At 49.8% G+C, this 18,188-nt stretch overlaps 1 protein-coding gene across 2 annotated transcripts in view; it reads left to right on the forward strand.

Moving 5' to 3' along the window:
• Positions 1-10,710, forward strand: part of POLD3 (DNA polymerase delta 3, accessory subunit) — a 45,940-nt gene extending 35,230 nt beyond the window's left edge. For both annotated transcript variants that reach the window (XM_037377002.1, XM_037377001.1), the window contains 3 exons: positions 3,415-3,509; positions 4,365-4,446; positions 8,505-10,710. In XM_037377002.1, the coding sequence (XP_037232899.1) occupies positions 3,415-3,509; positions 4,365-4,446; positions 8,505-8,710 (383 nt within the window). In that variant the 3' untranslated portion in view covers positions 8,711-10,710. The remainder of the gene's footprint in view (positions 1-3,414; positions 3,510-4,364; positions 4,447-8,504) is intronic.
• Positions 10,711-18,188: the final 7,478 nt, after the last annotated feature.

Here is an 18,188-nt window from a genome sequence, read left to right on the forward strand (position 1 = left end):
CCCCTTTCAAAAAGGAAAGATGAGAATCTTTCTGTTCTTCCTTTTTAAGTTAATGGCTATCTAAACCACCCTGATAAGGTCTGCATTCAGCTGTTTGGTTCTGCTGCTTGCTCTTCTGAATTCAACCGAATGAAAGAAGATAGATTTGAACTCTTTGAAATAGTCATGCTGAATCCAAACTGGTAATATTTACATTCAGTATTCGAGTATAAGAATGTAAGTTGGATGAAACAAATAATATAAACAAACAAAAAAGTACAGCAGATGCATTTTGAGAGCATTTATCTTTGGAAAGGTTGGAAATGGGTTTCTGCAGAGAGCAGGGGCAATTTTCATCAGCAGCATCAGTGAGCAAAATGGGGCCTGGAGTGACATTGTTCCATGCTGCATCCCTGTGGGAGCAGGGAGGAAGGTGCCATATGCTGCACAGCATTTGGAAATCGCTGCCAGACAGGGCACAGTTCATCCACCACCTGTGTAACTCCCCTGCAGATGATCAAGGGGTAAGTCTGAAATATGCAAAATGCAATATGGGAAGCTGTACCACCAGAGCAGATATCAAAGGCTAACGGTCTAGCTGCTACTTATGCTAACGCACCACGCTAACCTGGCTGACCTCCGCTTGAAACGAACGAGGAGGTGCTTGCTCAGGCTGCTCCTCGCCCGCTCGAGGAGGCATGGCCTTGGGCAGGGGTGCTAACCTTTCCTGCGGGTGCAGCTGCAGATAAAAGGGGACGCTTGTCTGCAGGCACTGCGGTGATTGAATGGCGTTCAGACAGGGCTCCACCTGTGTAACAGCTAGTAAAACCACTGCCCTTTTTCAGGCAGACTTAGCCACACTTTGTGGGTTTGAAATGAGGTCCGTATGACTGATGTGAAGCACTGTATAGGCGCTTTTATGTCAGGGCAAGCCTTTTGCGTTGTTCTATATTAGTCTGCTCTTAATGTACTGAGAGTAGCCCAAAATAAGCTCTTCTTGCACAAGTGTCAGCACATTGTACCAAGTTGAAAATACGGAGAGGGCATAAGGCACAATCCTCTCCATTTAAATGATTTTTTCATTAAAAAGTTATATTGGTATGAGGGTGCCTTAGTCACTGCAGGTTGTTTTGCTTCCAGTGCCAGAATAAACTACACAAGTGTGTCCACAGAGGACAGGAGGTTTTGGCAGCTTCAGCTATACCAACACAGGCAGCATTTCGCAGTGTTGACAACTGTTTTACAGCCACTTTGGAGAGTGATTTCAGTGGCACTGTAACCTACAAACTCTATCAGTTTCGGAGAGCTGCAGCAGAAGCACTAAAGCTTCTCACAGTTTTTCCAGGCAGGGTCAGAGCAAACCGAACAAAGCCAGGATTTACATCTTTGGTACATCCAATTGCCCAACTTGTATCCATTTCATGCAGCTGTTGCTGTTGAGTAAACTGTGGGCAGCAGCTAGAGGTTGACTCAGGAGTTATCACATGTCAGAGGGCTGTGTTGGCTAGAAGAGGATAATAAAGTAATAGAGCCACAGCCTGATGGTAGTCTGAAACACTCTGACATGGGGAGAAGGTGCCTTCTGCCTGCCAAAAGCTGGGGGAACTTGTTTGAAGGAGGCTGAAGAAAAGCACAGACTTCCCTTCCCCCAGGCAAGCAGAGTGGAGTTGACGCGCTGAAAATATCTCCACCAGTCTCTGCTTGAGCACAGCAGAGGTGACAGTTTTTTGCCAGACTGGTTTTCAGCCCCCTTAGCCTATGCTCTCTTAAAAATATTTTCAAATTGATGTGGCCAGCCTGGGTAGCCTGTGAGCAGCTTTGGTGCTGTGCAGTATACCGGCACTTCAGTCTGCAGTTGCTCTGAGACTGATAAATATTGAGAATTTTGAATTCCCTGCAGCTCCTTGACCACCCCAGCAGTTAGCACCTTAGAGCAGACCCGTTGTTTGGTTTTATCTTTGCACAGCTGCCAGACCCAGCTCTTTGGAGCAAGGTGAAATACCGAGTCATGTTATCCCACTGTTTGCATTTCTGTGCCTCACTTACTGAAGTAGTTAGGAGGCTGAGTCCTTGTTTGAAGAATGTAATTTATTATTTAGCCTTGGCAGCCAACCACTGTTTCACTTGAGCCCTTCTTAACCTATGAAGGTCAGTTGGCCACATGCCTGGCACAGTCATAACTCTTAACACTGACCTAATCGGTTGGGACAGCTACAGATCCAGAATTCATGTTACGACGACAGGATGAATGCAGCCAGCAGAACTGGGAGGAGAAGCCAAGCAGGCACTCTGTCCTCCTGTCCAGCAGCATCGTTGTTATTGTTAAGCAATAGGTCAGATGAGGAGTTTCTTCCCCCACATTCCTAGCTCTCCCCCACATTTGAGGACTTGCATGGCAGCATTTCTCACTGGGATTTGGCGAGGATTCCTTAAAGCCATTTAAATTAGTCATGGTGCCTGCTGTGTGGTGCAAGGTGCTGCTCCTTCCCCTCTTGCCCTGCACTGCACTGATTTTACTTCACCGTCACAGCTCTGTCCCTCTGCCAGCCCCACAGAAGAGTGACCCTGACTTTCTCGTTTGTCTGTAAGCCCTGCTACTCGCGCTAAGTCCTGCTAGTCCCTGTCTGACACTGCTGGTAGAGGCTCTGGAGCTGGTTTTGCTCTGTACAGTCTGGCCATGACTATTTCGGTCAGTTTTGGCATTGGAAGGATTTCATTCTTTGTCGGTGCACCCAGAGGAGAGTATAGATGATGGCAGATGAGAGAATGGGCTTAGGTTTTTAGGGTGGTTTGGTTTTTTGTTTGTTTTTTCAAATGAAAAGCTGGGGTGTCCCTTAACAGTTTTTTAGGACGGGTAATAGCATATTGCATTTAATTCTTGGATTAAGGTAGTTCCAAGCTAATACGTGGACTTTTCGGGATGTGTAACACCACCCGTGAAGCAATGACTGTTTTACCAATGTGGAGAGGTAGAGAAACTAAGGTGATCCAGTGATTTGGGAATGTGTAGTCTTAAACCCTGACTCTTTCAACTTCTAAACAAATTACAGTCCCTCTTTAGTGAGCAAGTGAAATAATTTATAGCTAAAACATGCCAGTTTCTGTGCCTATTCTTAAGGTTTCATTTGGTGGGGCTGATTTTGGCTTACTAAAAATCCCAAATGCCTTTCTCCCATCCTATCCCACCCTCCTTCCTTTGGGAACCACAGCACATAGCACCTTAGCATGGGGTGAGCTGTCTGGCTGGAGGCTGACCGCTTCAGATGGTTTGTCCTGACTTGAATTAAACAAATCTGAGCAAGAACTTGTAAACCTTGATATAAATACAGTTTACAAGCAATTTCTCTGAGTTAAATGAAATTATTTGAGACAAAAAGGTAGCTGCGAGGGGGGCATTAGACTCACGTGTTATCAAGGTGTTCATCTTCTTAACAGATGTCCCACCGTCTCCCACACCTGAGGAAGAGAAAGCTCCTTCTCCACCTCTTGTACCTGCTCTGAAAAATGAACTGGAGCCTGCATCCACGGAGGTAAGAGCATATTAGGATGATTAACTTCTGTTTTTTTTCCGATTTGATGGGTAATGCCCGACCACTTTTCAGATGCTAAATGGGAAGTCCTGTTTGCCTATCAAGTCCATCACATCGTCCTGCTTGAAAGAATCCACCACGTTCACTAGTTCGTTAATTTTCTAGACTGTTATTTAACTGTAGCTTTTTTGCGGATGTAGTGCAGTTTTCTGTTTTCTTCTCTTTCTCCATCTTGATGGTTCTATGAATTGTGGCTCATATTTGAATGCTCTTCCCTCTGAATCTTGGCCTCGGGAGTCAGGGAATGGCCAGAAATGAAACTGGAGACTCTTGGTATTCAACCTTGTATCACAGGGAAGCTGCTGTGTAAGGGAGGTGAGCTGCGGTTGGCAAGCAGTTAACCTCTGAGTGGAGAAAATACGTGTAGTTTTACTGTGAGCTCAGCTGTTTGTCACAGCTGGAGTTCTGGTGTCTTGCACACCTTGTTCTTTCCTCGTTCTTTGGCGGTATGATGGGACAGCTCCGGTGCTGCCTTCTCGCATAACTAAACACAATTCAAAATGTCGCATGCCCCAGAAGAGGAATGCGTTCCCTGTGCTGGCAGGCAGGAAAGCTTGCTGTCTCATTTAAGTTGTATTTTGTCCTTCTGAAATTTGTCCGGGTAGGATGGGGAGAATTGTGGCATTAGCAAAAATGAGACTAGGATATCCTGGGAAGGGACAGAATTAGCTGTCAAATCATGCTCAGCTTCATTAGAGAAACTAGGTTTCATTCCTGGGGCTGATGGTTTTATGACCTGTGTACGTGCATGGGGCCTTAATGTTTGATTTCTCACAATACTGCAATGTCCTTTAGGTTTTGGCTGGAGGGAGGAAGAGGAAACGGAAGCGTGTGCTGAAATCCAAAATGTTTATTGATGAAGAAGAAGGCTGCATGGGTAAGACTATAGCTGTCTCCTACACCTCAGTGAAACTAACTTTATTGAAGGTGTGCTGAAGATTTTTACAGGCCAGCCTCTCCCAGGCTGGGGAAGCGGTTCGCAAAATCACTTTGTTATTCCACCTCAACATCACACTCCCAGATTGAAGGAACTGCCCTTTCAGTGAAGGCCTGGGTAGGGAGTCATGGAGCTGTAGCAGAATCCTTACTCTTTGGTTTTTTATTATTCACAGATAATTTTTTTCGGTTCTTCTCCCTTCCCTCCTGCCAGCATGAGCACCTCCTTAATTTGCTCTTCTCTCCAAACTTTTAAAAATGGTGCAGAGAGAGGTCTGGGTTTGGGGATAAATTCTGGCTGGGATGTTTGTTTTGGTTTTTGTTTTCTTTTGGGGATAAATCCAGAGCTGTGCAGCAGAGCTTCATTATATGTTAACTTTAAGCATCCCAGATAAACAAGAAATAAGTCGGGGCTTAAATCCTTGAGAGGGTTTGTTTCTGATAAGGATGGCCCTGCTTTCAGGGTGGAGGAGTCGCTACAGAAGTACTGAGAGCCAGAGGCTTTGAATTTCAGCCTGACTGGACACCGCTTCCTCCTGTGACCTGGAGAAAGCTGCGTAACACCACTGTACTTGTTTCCTCCTCGGTGTCCTGACATTGAAGTAGAGCTGCAGGAGTTCAGAATCTGGGGTTTTTTTCTTTTCATTTTTTAAAGGTTTTAAAAATTAAGAGGGTGGAATGTGTTGGGTTTTTCTTTTTCTGTAGCGCGGTTGTCAGCTCGGTTGTATGGTATGCTTAACACTCTCCAGCCTAGCTGAGCTGAGTAGATGTCAAGGGAGCTCAGCCAGCTCTAGGAGAAGATCTGTTGCCGTTGTACAGGTTTATCATTGTGCACAAGCGTAGATAGATGCAGGCTTGCTTGGCCCAGATTTGGAGCTGCCTGGATGTGAGTCAGCTTGTATCTGTTTGCACCTGTCTGTGTGGTTGTATCTTATGTTTCCTATTAACTTTGTGTGTCTCCTTTAAAGAAACACAAGCACTCAGCAACTGGCTGCACTAGGAACTGAAATCTCAAGTACTGGATTTTTGTCAAAGAATTGGACTTGCACAAAGTTATTGACTGCTTTGGCTAGTTGTGTTATGGGGTGTTTTGCTCTCCCATCCCAGATAGAACCATTAAAACACTTGGAAGGGAAATGGAACAAAAAAGCATTAGCTGGGGAGTTATGTTGAACGAGGTCTGCATCCAGAACTCGCGGTAATGGCTGTTCCGGGTTCAGCTTCCAGCAAAGAGAGTGCTCTTCTCTTTCTGTTCAGCTTTTTCAGAATGTACCAGGGCGGGGAAGATCACCTTTGGGTCTTTTTTGTGCTTTTCCCTTCACCCCCAAGGATGAATAGTCTCTTGTGAAATCCAGACCTTTGGGTTTACAGTTCATATCCACTACCATCATATGAAAAAGGAAATGCAAGTCCCTGTTGTGCCTTTGGGAGACATCCTCTAGGATGGAGAGAGTGATGGAGCTGGGATTCTGAGGAGCTGGGTAGGAAGGAGATGCTGCTTTCCGTACTAAAAACCTACCAGTCTGTTGCACAGAACTTGCTGTCTGGTTACTGTCCAGTTTCTCTCCTCTTCTCCCTTCCCCACCCTTTCCATGCACAGACCTAATCATTCGAAGGCTAAATAACTTGCAAATCTGTCAGGCTAATGTAAATTGTTGTTATTCTTTGAAATACAGGGGCTCTTTTCCCTGCTGTCCTGTCTTTTTTTTTTTTTTTTTTCTTCTTTTTTTTTTTTAAAAAAAAAAAAAAAGAAGGGCTAGGTTTTAAGAGATGTTAAATCCTAACATTAGGATTAGGCTGTACTTTGTATTTCTCCATGATTTTAAGTGATCTTTTTCACAATAGCTGCAACAGCTAAGGATTGGTGTCAAAAAGCAAAACTAATTTAGGGATTAGCCCTGAGGGAAACTGAGCAATTAAAGTATCTGTGGAGTTAAGCACAAGGCATGTTACCATGCATCAGCTGCGACTCAAATCACTTGAGTGCCTGCTCTTAGTCTATAGCAAAGGAGAATTACTGAGGTTTTAAACTTGTGCATTTCTGCTTTGCGCTTTCTAAACTTGAAAGGGCACACACGGACTTGCATATTGGAATATATATGTGTATGTTGTTGGTAAGCTCATGTCACAGCACTGGCTTGCATTACTGTGATTTCGCAAGTCTGGCTGTGAGCGAGTGTCGGTAACTATCTACCTGTGTGCCTGTAGCTGCTGCAAATACAGAAACTTTAAGTTCAGCTGAGATCGCAGTAAAAGAAAGTTGGTCTAAGCTGAGTTACCTCGCAATTGCGAGGGGATTAAGTGCATGCTGTCAGAGTTACGGATAATTACTGACAGGGGTGACAACATGATAACTTTTTAAAGCTCAGTAAGTGCCCAGTGGTCTGGTAAAGCTGCTCACTGAAAAGCCAGTTGCCTTTGAAGGGAGGTTAACTTGGGTTTACAGTCCCTATTTGAGCATCCATTAGCGCTGCTGAGCAGGAGTTCATACCATTCCTCTTCCCAGTCTCTGGTTACGTAGAAAACCTTATTTAATTTGATGCATTAATACAAGTGAAAGCCAATTTCCCAGAAGAAGGGAAGTTAGGACATCTGTTTAAAAGAATACAGTTGCTAAAGAAAAACGGTTTACTAGAAGAATACCAGAGCACTGCTGGGAAAGCTGATATAACAACATGTACTAGTACCTAACAGTGGCTTTCATCAGTGGAGCTGACTCCAGTTTAATTTCCGTGAGCGTTGTTTTATATCCCTTAGCTTTCCATCACTGGATGCCGACAGCAGTGAGCTGGCAATCCCATTTGGTCACAGTCCTGGATTTCAGTCACTGGTTTGGTTTTATTTTTTTAAGGGATTTCTTTCTGTTTGCCCTGCTTGCCCACCTGTAGAGGAAGAGGCTGCCCACAAGGTTTTGTGCTCCTTCTCGCATCTCTGAGATGCACCAGAAACGTTTGCTTCATTCTTCCCTGGCCAGGTGATGTGCATGGTGCTGGTGAGGGAAGGCTAGGTCTGTCTCCAGGTTGTCTTGTCTGGATTTCGCGACAATCTGATTACTTTGGCCCCTGTGGAAATCGGACCAAGTCAGAGCAGTGGTTTTTAACTGTAAAATAGATATTCCATCATCCAGGCCTATTTAGCCTAGAGGAGAGGAGACTGAGGGGGGGATCTTATCAGTGCATCTTAAGGGCAGGTGCCACGAGGACGGGGCCAAGCTCTTTTCAGCAGCGCCCAGCGACAGGACAAGGGGCAACGGGCACAAAGTGCAAGACGGGAACTTCCATCTGAATGTGAGGAAGAGCATCGTTCCCCTGAGGGTGACGGGACACCGGGACAGCCTGCCCAGAGAGGCTGTGGGGTCTCCTGCTCTGGAGACATTCAAACCCGCCTGGACGCGGCTCTGTGCAACCTGCTCTGGGAGAGCTGCTTCAGCAGGGGGGTGGGCTGGGTGGGCTCCAGGGGTCCCTTCCCACCCCAGCCACGCTGTGACTCTGTGATGCTACAGATTCTGATCTCATTCCGATTCATCACTTCCTGATAGCTCCTTGTCAGCCTCTGCAAGACAAACTGATGGTCTTCAGCACAGTTGTTGCCCTCTCCTAGAAACAAGGCCCACTTGAAAGGTTGGGAAAGGGAACTGTCCTCTTGAGGGCCTTTCCCGGTGGGTAACCTTGGGCTGCTGCTGTTCAGAGGTGTGTATGTGGCCTGTGAATAAATGTGTGTGTTACCCAAAGCCATTTTGAAAGAGCTGGGGGATGTTAAAGCTTCCGAGTCGTTAACTTGCCGTCTTACACTTAAGAAAGAGGGGAGGCAGTTTGAGTGTATGGAAAGCCAGTCCAGTCATCTGGATCTACTGCATAACCCTGAACAACGGATTTAATTCCTGTATTTGGCATGTACTCCTTGAACCCAAAATGCTCACTTCTAGAAATGCAGTGGGGAGGTCTCTGCTCTTTGGTACTCAGGCTTAACCATCACCATCTGTTCGTTTCTTTTAACCAGTGACTGAGAAGGTCTATGAGAGCGAATCCTGTACAGATAGCGAGGATGACTTCACCAAGTCCAAGCCACTAGCTGCTCTCAAACAGCCTGTGCTGCCTATGAAGAAAGAACCAAAGGAAGAAAGGAAGAACCTGAAGAAAGGGGCAACTACCACCAACAGAGCCAACAAACAGGTCTCCATCATGGGGTTTTTTCCGAAGAAATGAACTGGGTCTTCCTCTCAGTCCTCTTGGGCAGCTTGGGAGTGTTGCTCTTTTTGTGTGGCTTTCTAAAAGCTGCTGCGTTGGAGGAGAACAACGCGCAATCTTTGGTTACATAAGATATCTTGCTTACTGTGTAAGTAAGCCCTCTGGACTAGATTTTGTATCAGAGAAAAGTTGTTTGGGGTTTTTTTTATTATTTGTTACTGCAATCATTTCAGTCATCTTTATTAAGCAGTATGGGAATTGCCACCTAGAAGCAGAATCTAGAGGAACTCTTGAAAGGCTGTTCATCTATTCACATGAAATTTTATTTTTTTAATATGGCTTTTCACCTGCTCAGTGCTGAAGGCCTGTTCCATGAGTGGTAGATGGACTAAATTAGGAGTTGAGTTGTGTTATTTCACGCCCTCCCTCTTTTTACACCCCTGACTCTCCAGATTGATCTTAAACATCCATGTTGGTTAGAAGCTGTAATGTAGCAGGTCTTCCAGCGTACACACAAATATTGAACATCTGCTTCAGCTTTAACTGAATGAAATGAACTTAATTTTCCCCCTAGGACTGGTAAATAGTTTTTGCTCTGCCTTTCATAATCTTTTTTTGGACAAAGCAGAGCATATAAAATTCTCTTACTCTTTTCTTCCTTGAATGTATCCTCTGTAAATTGCTCAGATGCCTAATTATAGACCGGGACACTGTTGGTGCTCTGTCTTTGCATAAACATCTTTGAGGCTTCCCACCCAATTGGCTCCAGTGTCACTGGGAGAAGGCTTTGCAATTGTTGGGACAGCAACTATATATCTTTAACCTTGAAAGTTAATGAGTCAAAGGGAAGGGTGATGGGAGGGCACTTCTGAAACGCCAGTTGGGTACCTGCTGTCACTGTCTGTGAAGAATTGCACGCTGCTTTTTGGTTTTGTAGGTTTTAGGTTGTCTGAAGCTTTTTTACAGGCATAAACCAGACAACAGAAGAGTTGTTTTCTAGGACATCTCGTCATCCGCCTGCTGAAGGAAGTGTGTCACAGCAAATGGTCCTGAGGAACCAGTTATTGGAGATGAATAAAGCACTGCAGTCCTGTTAATCAGAAATGAGTCATCGTTTTGGATGTCTTCTGGTTTTCTGGTGCTAAATTTGATAGATACGTGTAAAAGGCTAGATTTTCCAGGGGATGGGTGCTGAGCGTTTCTGAAGCTTGGCTGGTGAGGGCTCCCGAATAGGCAACTGATGTCATCAGTGGTTTCTGAGTGGTGTTGGGCCACCGTACCTATGGCTGTGTATGTACACACTGGTTTATAAAGTGTTTGTGGTGGGTAGAAAGATAAATAAAGTCTGAGGAGTGCGACCAAGGAAGAAATGTCTTCAGGCACCCAGCTGAAATATTCTGACCTGTGGCCAGTAGAAAGGCCAACAGTGTATTTACACAGTCCTTCTGACCAGGAGATCACGTTGGCGGCTCGAGAAATTTTTAACACGCACCTAATGGTGACCGAGAGTTGACTCGATTGAAGTCACGTCGCCCTAGGGTTTGTGCCCGTGCTTGTGTCCTGGCCGGGTGGGTTCAGCGGCTCCCGGCATGGATCGCTGCTCTGGGGGCTGTTCAAGGGTAGCCTCAGAGCTCAGCACCCACCCCGTGTAGCTCCTCAGAAGCGTTAAGAGCTGAAACTCTGGACATTTTTGAGGTGGAGATGTATAGGAAAAATAACGGGAAGATGAGGGGAGGCACTATCAGCGTGGTACTCGCAGACATCCAGACGCAGAGCCTGCTGTGCAAGCTGAAAAAGGTTTCATGCTCTCAAGGTATGTTGGAGTGACGTGGCAGCAGAGGTCCATGGGGAAAGAATGAACGACCTTGTTGTAACTTTTATGAAGCAAATTTAACTGTTTTAAGAAAATAAAAACCTCCTGTAGCGTTTCTTTTTTTTTTCTTGGTGGAATTGAGAGTGTATTTCTAAAAGTAATTATACGTAACAAAACCCATTAAATACAGATATTTTTTTTTTCATTTGTCCTTGCTATTCATTAAATGATGTGCTACATCCTGATATCCAAGGGTTGCTGTGACGTTTGACCGTGTGGAAGAATACCGCTTGTGAAGTGGGTAGAGTTCTGTCAAAACCGGGGCTGGAAGCATTAAACTGAGCATTTTAAGGCAGCTGAAGTGTGGGTGAGAATACCTCAAAATATCAGGCTCTATTGAATTTGGATCCCTTGAGCCTTACTCCTGCGGCAGATGTTGACAGGACATGGTGTCCCAGAGCTCTTGCACCTCACCTCTGCCGTGGTCTAGCTGGAGCTTGCTGCTCCACCCCGACTCCCTCTATAACCAGATCAACGTCATAGGTGACTTCCTCAGGAAAATGACTTAATGTCTGAAGAAGCAGGACATAGGCGAACTTCAGCCTTCCAAAAATCATGATCTAATACTCCCTGCTCCTGCACTTTGTGGGCTGCCAGCCCCAGGGGGGCCTCGGGTCCCTGGATGCCCCCTTGGCGAGGCTGGAGCGTCCCCAGGTGCCCGTGGGGGAGTGGGGCTGCTGGTTAAAGGGAGAAGGTTCCGTGTCCCCGCGGCAGGTGGATGGCACCCGTTCGGCAGCTCTGCGCAGCTGGGCGCCAGGCGCTCGGAGCAAGGAGCACATCTTCTGCCTCCCAGTCGGATCAAGACTCTGTGTTGAAGGTGCTCGGGGTCCAAAACATCACCCTGGAGATAGAGGAAGCTTGTAGGGAATTCCTCTCCTTTTCCCCTTTGTCTTCCAACCACATTTTACACCCTCGGAACAGCAAATGAAAATTTCCCCATTCCTCCTTCAGGAGACAGCCGAGCTGATTTACAGCTCCTTCCTGCAGGGCCAGAGCCTGCTCGGAAAAAATAAACCCTCCGTCTTTCCCGCTCCGGGCTTGGCCAGCCTTTATCTGGTTAAAGAGAGGAGGGATGTGAGGAAGCGCTGCTGGACCTAGGACAACTGCGGGCAGCGTGGCCGAGCGGACGGGAGGGTGTCGCGGTGGTGGTGGGGAATTGTTTTGCTCTCCCAACGGGCGATGCCAGCTCGGCCGCGGATCCCAGAGCAGCAGGGACTTATAAGGAAGCACCCGAGTGCGGCGGAGGGGAGCCAAGGCACTTGCCAGGGCTGTGCGTCACTGCTGCGCTCCTTCCCGGCTAGGGGACCGTGCTGCAGCACCCTGGGGTGCCTGCGAGGGGTGGGTGCCGCTGGCTGGGCTCGGGGCTGGGGTCTGCTCTGGTGGCGGCAGATTGCTGCGGTTGCAGCCCTCCATGCTCAGATCCCTGCGGAAGCTCGACGGTGGCTCCTGGTCCATCTCGTCCCTCCCAAGCACTGCCCTGTGTGCTGGCGCTTCAGCTGGGGAAGGATTTTTAAAAAGCGATAAAATCAGTGGGTCAAAGCAGCCCCATGGGGTGCGATGCTGCTGGGTTTACCTGGCTTTCAGCTTTGGGTTGATTTGTTTGGGGTTGTTGGTTTGGGGTTTGTTTTTTTTCACAAAGGGGGGAAAAGGGGTTTGTGCATGTGGCACCAGGTAGACAAGACCATGTGTCTTTTCTGCTCTTCTGAAATCGGTCCCTCCTGGCCTGTGGAAGGGTTTCACCCGTCCTTTCGGAGCAAACAGCAAAGCTGCTCACAGCCACAGCCAGCAGCACGGGCTGCTGTGCCGGCGTCCCCATGCCCAGGGAACTGCTGCTGCATCTGCTGGGGATGGCTCCTTTGAGCCCCGGGAAAAGGTGCTGGAGGCACAGCGGGCTCGGAGAGCGCTCTGAGGAACCATCGTTTCCAGCCCCTTAGGGCTTCTGATGCTTTAAAGCCCTAAAACATCCTTCCTGGCTCCGAGAGCTGCCAATTCATGAGCCGACAGCTACTCAAGGGTACGGGCAGGTGGCTGAGATAACTACAGGGTTACAATTTGCTTGTATAGAGTGATTAATTCAGATATTTCAGAGGCTTCTTTTGAGAAGATGGAGGTGGTTCTGCTGATCCCACTTGGCCAGCAGGCAGGGAGTGGTCTGAAGGAGGGGGTTAAACGCAGGGTGGTGGGGCTGAAGTCCAAGTGAGTTTTGGAAACCCTTCCACAGGAGACTTAATCCTTGCCTCAGTCCCAAGTGCCACAGCAGGGCAGGGAAGAGCGGTCGGTGCTCTCCCTGGATCAAGATGGGCCATGTTGACCTCTGACAAGGTTCACTTCATCACCCGCTTGGCTGTTTTGAGGAAACGAAAAGCAGCTGTGGGTGCCCCATCCCTGGCAGGGCTCAAGGCCAGGCTGGACGGGGCTGGGAGCAGCCTGGGCTGGAGGGAGGGGGCCCTGCCCCTGGCGGGGGGTGGGACTGGCTGGTCTTGAAGGTCCCTTCCAGCGCAAACCATTCTGTGATTCTATGAGTTATGGTTGTTTCTGCTCGTGTTCATCTCCCTGACCACAAGGCACCGGAGATGCTGAGTTTCAGTGGAACTTCTTCCAGGCTTCCTGGTGCCGTTATTTGACGTTTTCAACCCATGTATGACCAGGAACTGCATAAAAATTGCGTGTCTCAGTTCATGATTTGATTTTTTAAAGAGGTTTCCCATCTTAAACTTCATCTTCTGCAGGGCCTGGAGGGGGTTCAGTGCCTGGAAGCTGCCGGGACCATCCCAAAAGCTCCCGGTTTGGAAACCAGCAGCACTCCAGGGCAACACACCTCTGGGAAGCCTGAGCCTCTGCTCATAATTATGGAGCTGGATCTCACATCAAAGCTGGCCCTGCTTTGGGGCTGGGACCAGAGGCCTTCAGAGGTCACATTCAGCATCCACGAGCCTGGAAATCAAACCGGCAGCTGTGCAAAGTCACAGCACTTAATATTGAAGCCCTGACATGGTGTTCTCGGAGATGGGACTCTTCCCTGCAGGGTGTCTGCTGAAATGGCCACTCTCTTGGGCTGCAGTGTGGGGTGTTAGATGTCTGCAACAGAAAACACAGCAAATCACCAACACGAAGGTGTGGTGGAGAGGAGAAGGGAGCAAAGCTGCAAAATGCAAAGAGAAAAAGCACCTTTGGAATTTTTGAGGTGTTTGTTACACATCGCCTTCCCACAGCAAGTGCCACATCCTGCTCCTGTGGTGGGTACCATGTGCAACAGCAAAGCATCCCATCCCACTCACCAAGTTACGAGGGCACCAGGGCCATAATGCTGGGGGAGATAAGCCATTCTTCCCGGGTGCTGAGCATCCCCCCAGCTCAGTGCAGAGCACCCTGGCCCTCAGGTCTGACCATTCCCCCTGGGTGCTGAGCACCCTTCCTCTGACGGAGCACCTTTCCTCGATGTGGAGCACCCCTCTGGGTGCTGACCACTCTTCCTCAATGCTGAGCATCCCCCCTGGGTGCTGAGCACCCTTCCTCAGTGTTGAGCATCACCCAGCCTTGGTGCTGAGCATCCCACCTTGGGGCTGGGCATCCCACCTTGATGCGGACCACCTTCTCATGGGGGTTGAGCATCCCACCTTGGCACTGAGCATCCCCCTTGATGCTGAGCATCCTCCCATGGGTCTGGGCATCCTCCCTTGGGCTGAGCATCCCCACTAGTGCCGAGCCCTGCAGCCCTTTTATGCGACCCCACATCTCCTTGCAGCCACATCCATGGCTTGCGGTGGCCCATGATGCCCCAGTCCCCACGAGCATCCTTGGAGCCGCAGCTCCTGCGCTGCCCGGCACGTCCCGGCGCTTGTTTACGCCTCACATCCTGCCGCGTCGCTTCAACCCAGCGCTTCCTGGGCTGGTGTCTGAAAATAGATATTTTTAACCTTTTAAAAATAGAAAGTCTCGCAGAACAGCAGCTCCTGTTTTTCCATTCCCTTCTCATTTCATCTTATGATGAAGGAACCCGAGCCGGGTTGCGCAGGGGGTGGCGGGAGCCCGGCCCCGTAAACAGGCTCCTGCAAAATGGGCGCTGGGGAAAACACACGTGTGTCTTGAGAACGAAAAGAAAGGAAAAAAGAGAAGGAAAAAAAAAAGTCAATAGAAAGGCCATCCACCTTTCACACGGAGCCTTATTTGGTATTTTCATGAAAAGTTATATCTTCACACTGTAAAAAGTGCCACTTATTACTCATGCTTTACTAGGTAAGTGTATTTTCCTTGGCATCGAGCGCATTGGGGTGGGTTTTTTTTTTCTTCACTACTCCCGTACAAACTATTTCGACGGTCTCATTAGTTTCTCCATCAGAACTGGCGCTTTTTGCCGCTGTCTGGAGGACCAGTCTATTAAACCCGAGACAGAACCGCTGTTTGTTCGGTAAATATTAGGCTTGATTTCGCGGGACTGTAAAATTACAGCGCGGGTGTCCCGCGACGGCGTGCACAGGGAAGCCTTTCAGCCCCGTACCCGGCCGCCCCCGTGCCAGCTGCTGCATGGACATGGATGTCACCCCGTCCATGGATGTCACCCTGTCCCCATGGCACTGCTTGTGCAAGGGCATGTCCCATCCCGTGGTCACTACATAAATGTGGGTGTCACCATCACTATGCACATGCAGTCGTCACCTTGTCCCCTGGGTCACAACACATACACGGACATCACCCTGTCCCCATATCACTAGTGCACGGACATCACCCCATCCCACGGTCCCTACAGATGCGTGGATGTCACCCCACCCCCACAGTCACTGTGTGTACGTAGCTGTCACCCTGTCCCCATAGTCACTGCATACAGGTGGACATCACCTCACCCCCGTGTCGCCGCTTACACATGGACAGCACCCTGTCACTGCAGCCACTATGGGCACATGGACATTGCCCCATTCCACAGTCACCATGTATGCAGGGTGTCACTGTCACCATGCTCACAATGATGTCAACCTGTCCCCATGATCGCTGTGCGCCCACATGCATGCCACCTGCTCCCAGGATCACAACACACACAGGGACATCACCTTGTCCCCAGGGTCACCACATACACATGGACATCACCTTGTCCTGGGGTCCCTGCACAGACACGTGCGTGACCTTGTGCCACGGCCTCTGCCTATGCATAGGTGTCACCTTGCCCCCACAGTCACTACATGGACACAGATGTCACCTTGTCCCAGGGTCCCTGCACACGGACACCCCCCTCCACCGCCACCCCCTCCCTGAGCCACACACCCCTCCTGCCCCACCATAGGGAAACCGAGCAGCCGAAGAGCCTCCCCGCCAGCCCCGTGCCCGTCCTGCCGGCCACCACCGCCTGCCTCCGCCATCCCGCGGCCGCCTGGCCCTGGGCCCGGGGCTCGGCGCGAGCCGCGGTTCCCAGCCGCTCTAAAAGCCAGCTTTGTGTTTTACAGCCAGGCCCTCGCTTGGCATACGATTTTAATTAGAGTCTGGTTACATGGCTCGGCAGATGTGGAATGTATTTCTTAGCCCAGGTGGAATAAATCTATTGCCATAAAAACCAACCCCCCTGTTATTAAATTCTCCCTTCTAAATAGCCCAGTATTGAGATGCACGGCCCCCACGGCCCCCCGCCCACACCCCCTCAATGCAAACCCTTCTCTAAGTGCTTAATGAGCTTTAATTTTATTATATTCCCTGGCTGTATGAAACGGGCTTCTGGTCTCGGCGCAGGTTCCCGGCTACCAGCCCCACTGCGAGAGGGGGTGCAGGCTGCCGCGGGGGACCCTGCCGTGGGGAACCTGTCAGCCCCACGGCCAAGAGGTGGCTCTGGGGGGCTGGCACAAGGGGGTCACCCTGCCCTGCACCCAGAAGGGGATGTTTGAGGACGGGGATGGCAGAGCTCAGCACCAGCTGCTGATGGACTACCGTGTCATTCCCAGTGACAAGGATGCTTTGGGGACAGGGTCCCCCGGTCTGGAAACCTGTGGCTGCTGGAGGGGGGCAGGGCACAAGGACTGGCTGCAAGGTCGCAGCCACCCCAGGGACATCTCTGCTCCTCCCGGGTCCCCCATGGGATGGGCAGTGTGTCCCTGGGGCTGAGCCCTATGCCCACACCAAGGCCCATCCACGGCCCTTGAAACACCCCAGCGTGGGCAGCACCAATCCAGGAGGCAGGCACAGGCATTAACGGGGAGACCTGTTCCCCCAGATCGGGGATCTTAGCCTTACACCCGTTCTCATCCCCCTGGCATCCCAGCTACAGTCCCCAATGGCCACTCCACTGTCCCCAAGCCACCCTGTGCCAAGCCATCCCCAAGGAGGGGGACAGAGCCCGTGGACAGGTTGCCCAGTACAGCTGTTGCTGGTGCAGCTCTGTCCTCGTCCTTTGCTGCGGGCACAGCATTGCAAAGGGTCTGGCTCGGTGTCGCGCGGTGCCTGCCCTGTGCCAAGGCATGAGATGCCAGGAATTAACTCCTGGGGGTGTTTTCCTAACTCTAGCAGCAAAACAACCACCTCACGCTCCCAGGAACGGGGCTGAAACTGGATGCTGCACCCACCGGAGGATGCTGGAGTGTGATGGAGCTGGCATGCAGCATCCCACCCCTGGGAAATTATATGTTCTCCACATCCTCTCCATGTTGCAGGTGCCAGGGGGCTGTTTGAAGGTTTTTGAGAGTTGTTTCCATGGGTTTGGGGGCAGCACCCAGCACACAGCCCCCAGTGACACTCACTGACACCCCCTGGCACAGCACAGTATCACATAACCACCACGGCACCTGCTCACCTGTCTCCTGCTAAATTTGGGGTCACTGAGCTTGCTAAATTTGGTGTCTTGAAGATTTTTGACCTGTCCAAGAGCAGATCTGACCCTCCTCTTCCACCTCCTCCTCATCTTTCTCCTCCTCCTCCATCACTGGTCCTGCTCCAGGTCCTGCTCGCCCACCCCCACAATGTCTTCTGCTAAGGTGGCCATCCTTACTGTAGATTTTAAATAATATGCAAATAAAAAGATCATTCTGATAACGATGGATTTCTGGCATTCCTCCCACCCCACACAGCCATACGCAAGCCCAGGGGATGCATCTGTCCAGCGCTTTACCTGCACTCACCGTGTTCGCTGTGCTCAGCACGGGGCTGCGCTTCTGACTGAGGAATAAATTTGGACTTTAGGACTCTACATTTTGGAATTAGGACTTTAGGAGTAAATTTGGGTGGGATGGGACCTGGCAGATGTGCTGCAAAGGAGCCAAGAACATCACCCTCAGCCATCTTCACCCACTCCCATCCTTATATCCTAGGAATACCTGCCATGGTGGTGTCCCTGTTGCCCCAGTTTTAACCATGAGGATGCTGGTGGAGATGTTGCAAACAGCTTTGCTAAAGTCCCAGTGTATTCCATCCCTGGCTCATCCTCTGTGCATGCGGCTGGAGGTTGGGTTGGTCCTGATCCATGCTGGCTGTCCCCATCTTCTTCTCATGCTTCACCTGGAGGTGACGTTCTCCAGCTGGGATAAAGCAGCGGTGGCAGGAGTGGGACCTTCAGTGCTTCAGCCCCAGATGCAAACCCTCTGCCCTGGCAGGGATGGAGCAGAAAAGGGCTGCTGATGTGTGTGTTTGGGGGCACAAATATCCTTGCCA

The sequence above is a fragment of the Falco rusticolus genome, chromosome 2 (genome assembly GCF_015220075.1).
Source record: "Falco rusticolus isolate bFalRus1 chromosome 2, bFalRus1.pri, whole genome shotgun sequence".
NCBI classification, from domain to species: Eukaryota; Metazoa; Chordata; class Aves; order Falconiformes; family Falconidae; genus Falco; species Falco rusticolus.